The sequence below is a fragment of the Mustelus asterias genome, unplaced genomic scaffold (assembly GCF_964213995.1).
Source record: "Mustelus asterias unplaced genomic scaffold, sMusAst1.hap1.1 HAP1_SCAFFOLD_3113, whole genome shotgun sequence".
Lineage (NCBI taxonomy): Eukaryota > Metazoa > Chordata > Chondrichthyes > Carcharhiniformes > Triakidae > Mustelus > Mustelus asterias.
In genome coordinates, this window is record NW_027593058.1 from 17501 (window position 1) to 26117 (window position 8617).

The 8617-nt window shown below is 57.6% G+C and overlaps 1 protein-coding gene across 1 annotated transcript in view; it reads left to right on the plus strand.

The window, feature by feature from the left end:
* Positions 1-8054, plus strand: part of LOC144490289 (uncharacterized) — a gene marked incomplete at its 5' end in the record, with an annotated part of 25032 nt that extends 16978 nt beyond the window's left edge. Inside the window, 2 exons of the mRNA XM_078208064.1 lie at positions 1922-2105; positions 7951-8054. Coding sequence (XP_078064190.1) covers positions 1922-2105; positions 7951-8054 — 288 coding nt within the window. The remainder of the gene's footprint in view (positions 1-1921; positions 2106-7950) is intronic.
* Positions 8055-8617: the final 563 nt, after the last annotated feature.

Here is an 8617-nt window from a genome sequence, read left to right on the forward strand (position 1 = left end):
TAGATAGCCGCATGAACGGAGTGGGAATGGAGGGATACAAAAGAATGGTCTAGTTTGGACCAGGGAGTGGCGCGGGCTTGGAGGGCCGAAGGGCCTTTTCCCTGTGCTGTATTGTTCTTTGTTCTAACACTATCCTAGGATCCTCTGGGAGGCAAGGGATGAGATTGCAGAGCCTTTGATCTTTGGGTCCTCGCTGTCCACGGGGATGGTACCAGAGGACTGGAGAGTGGCGAATGTTGTTCCTCTGTTCAAGAAAGGGAATAGAAATGACCCTGGTAATTATAGACCGGTTAGTCTTACTTCGGTGGTTGGTAAATTGATGGAAAAGGTCCTTAGGGATGGGATTTACGACCATTTAGAAAGATGCGGATTAATCCGGGATAGTCAGCACGGATTCGTGAAGGGTAAGTCGTGCCTCACAAATTTGATTGAATTTTTTGAGGAGGTAACTAAGTGTGTTGATGAAGGTAGGGCAGTTGATGTCATATACATGGATTTTAGTAAGGCATTTGATAAGGTCCCCCATGGTCGGCTTATGGTGAAACTGAGGAGGTGTGGGATAGAGGGAAAGTTGGCCGATTGGATAGGTAACTGGCTATCCGATCGAACATAGTAAGAAGTCTCACAACACCAGGTTAAAGTCCAACAGGTTTATTTGGTAGCAAATGCCATTAGCTTTCGGAGCGCTGCTCCTTCGTCAGATGGAGTGGAAATCTGCTCTCAAACAGGGCACAGAGACACAAAAATCAAGTTACAGAATCCCCCATGGTCGGCTTATGATGAAAGTAAGGAGGTGTGGGATAGAGGGAAAGTTGGCCGATTGGATAGGTAACTGGCTGTCTGATCGAAGACAGAGGGTGGTGGTGGATGGAAAATTTTCGGATTGGAGGCAGGTTGCTAGCGGAGTGCCACAGGGATCAGTGCTTGGTCCTCTGCTCTTTGTGATTTTTATTCATGACTTAGAGGAGGGGGCTGAAGGGTGGATCAGTAAATTTGCTGATGACACCAAGATTGGTGGAGTAGTGGATGAGGTGGAGGGCTGTTGTAGGCTGCAAAGAGACATAGATAGGATGCAAAGCTGGGCTGAAAAATGGCAAATGGAGTTCAACCCTGATAAATGTGAGGTGATTCATTTTGGTAGGACTAATTTAAATGTGGATTACAGGGTCAAAGGTAGGGTTCTGAAGACTGTGGAGGAACAGAGAGATCTTGGGGTCCATATCCACAGATCTCTGAAGGTTGCCACTCAAGTGGATAGAGCTGTGAAGAAGGCCTATAGTGTGTTAGCTTTTATTAACAGGGGGTTGGAGTTTAAGAGCCGTGGGGTTATGCTGCAACTGTACAGGACCTTGGTGAGACCGCATTTGGAATATTGTGTGCAGTTCTGGTCACCTCACTATAAGAAGGATGTGGAAGCGCTGGAAAGAGTGCAGAGGAGATTTACCAGGATGCTGCCTGGTTTGGAGGGTAGGTCTTATGAGGAAAGGTTGAGGGAGCTGGGGCTGTTCTCTCTGGAGCGGAGGAGGCTGAGGGGAGACTTAATAGAGGTTTATAAAATGATGAAGGGGATAGATAGAGTGAACGTTCAAAGACTATTTCCTCGGGTAGATGGAGCTATTACTAGGGGGCATAACTATAGGGTTCGTGGTGGGAGATACAGGAAGGATATCAGAGGTAGGTTCTTTACGCAGAGAGTGGTTGGGGTGTGGAATGGACTGCCTGCAGTGAGAGTGGAGTCAGACACTTTAGGAACATTTAAGCGGTTATTGGATAGGCACATGGAGCACACCAGGATGATAGGGAGTGGGATAGCTTGATCTTGGTTTCAGATAAAGCTCGGCACAACATCGTGGGCCGAAGGGCCTGCTCTGTGCTGTACTGTTCTATGTTCTATAACACCCTCTGCCTTCTCTCCCTACAGCTGGTGATGTGGGAACTGGCCTTGCCTGAGCTGTGTAGCAACCTGCGACTGTCATCTGGAGCCCCCCCACACAGCCCACACTGCGTCACCCAGAGCCCCCCACACAGCTCACCCTGCGTCACCCAGAAACCCCCACACAACTCCCCCTGCGTCACCCAGAGCCCCCCCACACAGCTCCCCCTGCGTCACCCAGAGCCCCCCACACAGCTCCCCCTGCGTCACCCAGAGCCCCCCACACAGCTCCCCCTGCGTCACCCAGAGCCCCCCCACACAGCTCACCCTGCGTCACCCAGAGCCCCCCCACACAGCTCACCCTGCGTCACCCAGAGCCCCCCACACAGCTCCCCCTGCGTCACCCAGAGCCCCCCACACAACTCCCCCTGCGTCACCCAGAGCCCCCCCACACAGCCCACTGTGCGTCACCCAGAGCCCCCCACACAGCTCCCCCTGCGTCACCCAGAGCCTCCCACACAGCCCACTGTGCGTCACCCAGAGCCCCCCACACAGCTCACCCTGCGTCACCCAGAGCCCCCCACACAGCTTCCCCTGCGTCACCCAGAGCCCCCCACACAGCTCCCCCTGCGTCACCCAGAGCCCCCCACACAGCTCCCCCTGCGTCACCCAGAGCCCCCCACACAGCCCACTCTGCGTCACCCAGAGCCCCCCACACAGCCCACTCTGTGTCACCCAGAGCCCCCCACACAGCCCACTCTGTGTCACCCAGAGCCCCCCACACAGCTCACCCTGCGTCACCGAGAGCCCCCCACACAGCCCACTCTGCGTCACCCAGAGCCCCCCACACAGCCCACTCTGCGTCACCCAGAGCCCCCCACACAGCCCACTCTGTGTCACCCAGAGCCCCCCACACAGCCCACTCTGTGTCACCCAGAGCCCCCCACACAGCTCCCCCTGCGTCACCCAGAGCCCCCCACACAGCTCCCCCTGCGTCACCCAGAGCCCCCCCACACAGCTCACCCTGCGTCACCCAGAGCCCCCCCACACAGCTCCCCCTGCGTCACCCAGAGCCCCCCACACAGCTCCCCCTGCGTCACCCAGAGCCCCCCACACAGCCCACTCTGCGTCACCCAGAGCCCCCCACACAGCCCACTCTGTGTCACCCAGAGCCCCCCACACAGCCCACTCTGTGTCACCCAGAGCCCCCCACACAGCCCACTCTGCATCACCCAGAGCCCCCCACACAGCTCACCCTGCGTCACCCAGAGCCCCCCACACAGCCCACTCTGCGTCACCCAGAGCCTCCCACACAGCTCCCCCTGCGTCACCCAGAGCCCCCCACACAGCTCCCCCTGCGTCACCCAGAGCCCCCCACACAGCTCCCCCTGCGTCACCCAGAGCCCCCCACACAGCTCCCCCTGCGTCACCCAGAGCCCCCCACACAGCTCCCCCTGCGTCACCCAGAGCCCCCCACACAGCTCCCCCTGCGTCACCCAGAGCCCTCCCACACAGCTCCCCCTGCGTCACCCAGAGCCCCCCACACAGCCCACTCTGCGTCACCGAGAGCCCCCCACACAGCCCACCCTGCGTCACCCAGAGCCTCCCACACAGCTCACTGTGATCCAATCGACATTCCACAGAGCAAGTGCAGAGAGAGGGGACAGAGACACTCAGAGACAGGGGGAGAGAGAGCGAGAGAGACTGGGGGAGAGAGAGGGGGAGAGACTGGGGCAGGGACTGAGGGAGTGACTGGGGCAGGGACTGGGGGAGGGACTGGGGCAGGGACTGAGGGAGGGACTGGGGGAGGGACTGGGGGAGAGACTGGGGGAGGGACTGGGGGAGGGACTGGGACTGGTGGAGGGACTGGGGGAGAGAGAGGGGGAGAGACTGGGGCAGGGACTGGGGGAGAGACTGGGGCAGGGACTGGGGGAGAGACTGGGGCAGGGACTGGGGGAGAGACTGGGGCAGGGACTGGGGGAGGGACTGGGACTGGTGGAGGGACTGGGGGAGAGAGAGGGGGAGAGACTGGGGCAGGGACTGGGGGAGAGACTGGGGCAGGGACTGGGGGAGAGACTGGGGCAGGGACTGGGGGAGAGACTGGGGCAGGGACTGGGGGAGAGACTGGGGGAGGGACTGGGGGAGGGACTGGGGGAGGGACTGGGACTGGTGGAGGGACTGGGGGAGAGACTGGGGCAGGGACTGGGGGAGGGACTGGGGGAGGGACTGGGACTGGAGGAGAGACTGGGGGAGAGAGAGAGTGAGAGAGACAGGGAGAGACGGGAGAGAGCGCGAGAGAGACAGGGGGAGAGACTGGGGGAGAGACTGGGGCAGGGACTGGGGGAGAGAGACGGGGAGAGACTGGGGGAGGGACTGGGGGAGAGAGACGGGGAGAGACTGGGGGAGGGACTGGGGGAGAGAGAGAGTGAGAGAGACAGGGGGAGAGACTGGGGGAGAGACTGGGGCAGGGACTGGGGCAGGGACTGGGGGAGAGACTGGGACTGGAGGAGAGACTGGGGGAGAGAGAGAGTGAGAGAGACAGGGAGAGACAGGGAAGAGAGCGCGAGAGAGGCAGGGGGAGAGACTGGGGCAGGGACTGGGGGAGAGACTGGGACTGGAGGAGAGACAGGGGAGAGAGCGCGAGAGAGGCAGGGGAGAGACTGGGGCAGGGACTGAGGGAGGGACTGGGACTGGAGGAGAGACTGGGGGAGAGAGAGAGTGAGAGAGACAGGGGAGAGAGAGCGAGAGAGACAGGGGGAGAGACTGGGGGAGAGACTGGGGCAGGGACTGGGGGAGAGAGACGGGGAGAGACTGGGGGAGGGACTGGGGGAGAGAGAGAGTGAGAGAGACAGGGAGAGACAGGGAAGAGAGCGAGAGAGGCAGGGGGAGAGACTGGGGGAGGGACAGCAAGGGGGTGGAGGGAGAGACTGGGGGAGAGACTGGGGGAGGGACAGACTGATGGGCGAGGGCAGGGGGGAGAGACAGGAGGAGGGTCACTGAGGATGGAGGGAGAGACAGGGGGAGGGACCCTTGGTGGAGTGAGGGCCCCGAGGGGGGAGGGAGGGACCCCGAGGGGGGAGGGAGGGACCCCGAGGGGGGAGGGAGGGTCAGATCGATGTGTGGATTCCGGGAAAGGATTTCAGGATCCGTATCTGTGGAAAAGACTCCGCTAACAGGGGAGCTGGATTCCAGCTGGTGAAGGGCCTCCCCCCACCCCCCACCCCCCACCGGCCTCCCCCCCCCCCCCCCCCCCCCCGCCCCCTCGGCCCCTGCCCCCGGCCTCCCCCCCCTCTGCCCCGTCGGCCCCGCCCCCCTAGCCTCCCCCCGCCCCCTCGACCCCCGGCCTCCCCCCCGCCTGCCTCGGCCCCGAGCCCTTCACTCACTGACAGAGAGCTCAGGGGCCCCAGGGCAGGCAGGGGGAGACAGCACGGGGAGATCCAAACCACTGGACCCGATAGCTCACCACAACCCCTCCAGTAACAGGGCCAATCCCTCAACTCGATAACCTCATCATGCACACACCCACACAGTGAGTGATAGCGATCCTTACCCTGCTGAATAAACAGTGTCTCTGTACAGTTACACAGTGAGTGATCCTTACCCTGCTGAATAAACAGTGTCTCTGTACAGTTACACAGTGAGAGATCCTTACCCTGCTGAATAAACAGTGACTCTGTACAGTTACACAGTGAGCGATCCTTACCCTGCTGAATAAACAGTCACTCTGTACAGTTACACAGTGAGTGATCCTTACCCTGCTGAATAAACAGTGACTCTGTACAGTTACACAGTGAGTGATCCTTACCCTGCTGAATAAACAGTGTCTCTGTACAGTTACACAGTGAGCGATCCTTACCCTGCTGAATAAACAGTGACTCTGTACAGTTACACAGTGAGCGATCCTTACCCTGCTGAATAAACAGTGTCTCTGTACAGTTACACAGTGAGTGATCCTTACCCTGCTGAATAAACAGTGACTCTGTACAGTTACACAGTGAGTGATCCTTACCCTGCTGAATAAACAGTGACTCTGTACAGTTACACAGTGAGTGATCCTTACCCTGCTGAATAAACAGTGACTCTGTACAGTTACACAGTGAGTGATCCTTACCCTGCTGAATAAACAGTGACTCTGTACAGTTACACAGTGAGTGATCCTTACCCTGCTGAATAAACAGTGACTCTGTACAGTTACACAGTGAGTGATCCTTACCCTGCTGAATAAACAGTGTCTCTGTACAGTTACACAGTGAGTGATCCTTACCCTGCTGGATAAACAGTGACTCTGTACAGTTACACAGTGAGTGATCCTTACCCTGCTGAATAAACAGTGACTCTGTACAGTTACACAGTGAGTGATAGCGATCCTTACCCTGCTGAATAAACAGTGACTCTGTACAGTTACACAGTGAGTGACCCTTACCCTGCTGAATAAACAGTGTCTCTGTACAGTTACACAGTGAGCGATCCTTACCCTGCTGAATAAACAGTGACTCTGTACAGTTACACAGTGAGTGATCCTTACCCTGCTGAATAAACAGTGTCTCTGTACAGTTACACAGTGAGTGATCCTTACCCTGAATAAACAGTAACTCTGTTCAGTTACACAGTGAGCGATCCTTACCCTGCTGAATAAACAGTGACTCTGTACAGTTACACAGTGAGCGATCCTTACCCTGCTGAATAAACAGTAACTCTGTTCAGTTACACAGTGAGCGATCCTTACCCTGCTGAATGAACAGTGACTCTGTACAGTTACACAGTGAGTGATCCTTACCCTGCTGAATAAACAGTGACTCTGTACAGTTACACAGTGAGTGATCCTTACCCTGAATAAACAGCGACTCTGTACAGTTACACAGTGAGTGATCCTTACCCTGCTGAATAAACAGTGACTCTGTACAGTTACACAGTGAGTGATCCTTACCCTGCTGAATAAACAGTGACTCTGTACAGTTACACAGTGAGTGATCCTTACCCTGCTGAATAAACAGTGACTCTGTACAGTTACACAGTGAGTGATCCTTACCCTGCTGAATAAACAGTGACTCTGTACAGTTACACAGTGAGTGATCCTTACCCTGCTGAATAAACAGTAACTCTGTACAGTTACACAGTGAGCGATCCTTACCCTGCTGAATAAACAGTGACTCTGTACAGTCACACAGTGAGCGATCCTTACCCTGCTGAATAAACAGTGACTCTGTACAGTCACACAGTGAGTGATCCTTACCCTGCTGAATAAACAGTGTCTCTGTACAGTTACACAGTGAGTGATCCTTACCCTGCTGAATAAACAGTGACACTGTACAGTTACACAGTGAGTGATAGCGATCCTTACCCTGCTGAATAAACAGTGACTCTGTCTCCGTCTCTCTCTCCCAATCCCTTTCTTCTTGTCCCTGTCTCCCTGTCCCTCTCTCCCTTTCTCTCTCTGTCCGTCTCTCCCTGTCTCTCTCTCTCTTTGTGTCTCTCTCCCTGTCTCTCTCTCCCTGTCTCTCCCTCCCTGTCCCTCTCCCTCTCTCCTTGTCCCTCTCCCTCTCCCTCTCTCCTTGTCCCTCTCTCTTTCCCTCTCTCCCTGTCCCTCTCTCCCTGTCCATCTCCTCCCTGTCCCTCTCTCCCTGTCCCTCTATCTCCCTGTCCCTCTCTCTCTTTCCCTCTCTCCCTGTCTCTCTCTCTCCCTCTCTCCCTGTCCCTCTATCTCCCTGTCCCTCTCTCTCCCTGTCCCTCTCTCTCTTCCCCTCTCTCCCTGTCCCTCTCTCTCTTTCCCTCTCTCCCTGTCCCTCTCTCTCCCTGTCCCTCTCTCCCTGTCTCTCTCTCCCTGTCCCTCTCTCCCTGTCCCTCTCTCCCTGTCCCTCTCTCCCTGTCCCTCTCTCCTTGTCCCTCTCTCTCCCTCTCTCTCCCTGTCCCTCTCTCCCTGTCCCTCTCTCCCTGTCCCTCTCTCTCCCCGTCCCTCTCTCCCTGTCCCTCTCTCCCTGTCCCTCTCTCTCCCCGTCCCTCTCTCCCTGTCCCTCTCTCCCTGTCCCTCCCTCCCTCAGTTCCCATGTCTCTTTCTGACTCCTTGTTGCTTTCCCCAGTTCTGTCTCCTTCCCCTGGTTGTGTGGAGGAAGTGTTCACCCTCGCTGCTTTTCCAGACTGGTCCTGCGCCGTTACCTGTGGCCAGGGGGGACGGGAGGATTAGAGCGAGGATTAGACAACATCTTAGAGCGGTTCGGAGTTCTGGAGGCAGGTCAGAGGAGGTGGAGAGGAGCTTAAAGTAAGGAAACTTAATCTGGCCGCATTAATCCCAGCGAACAGAGAATCACACTCAGTTTAACCATCTCCAGCCGTCCAAACCAAATTCTTCTCCTGTGTTTCCTTAACAGGCACTGACTCTCTCCCCAGGGGGGCGTACGGGTCCCCTCCAGGGGCACCCACTCTCCCCGGGGACCCCCCAACGGACACCGACTCTCCCCGGGGGCGTACGGGACCCCCCCTCCTCCCCACACGCACCCACTCTCCCCGGGGACCCCCCAACGGACACCGACTCTCCCCGGGGGCGTACGGGACCCCCCCTCCTCCCCACACGCACCCACTCTCCCCGGGGACCCCCTCAGGGGTACTAACTCTCCCCGGGGGTGTACGGGAACCCCCTACTCCCCACACGCACCCACTCTCCCCGGGGTCCCCCCAAACGGACACCGACTCTCCCCGGGGACGTACGGGACCCCCCCTCCTCCCCACACGCACCCACTCTCCCCGGGG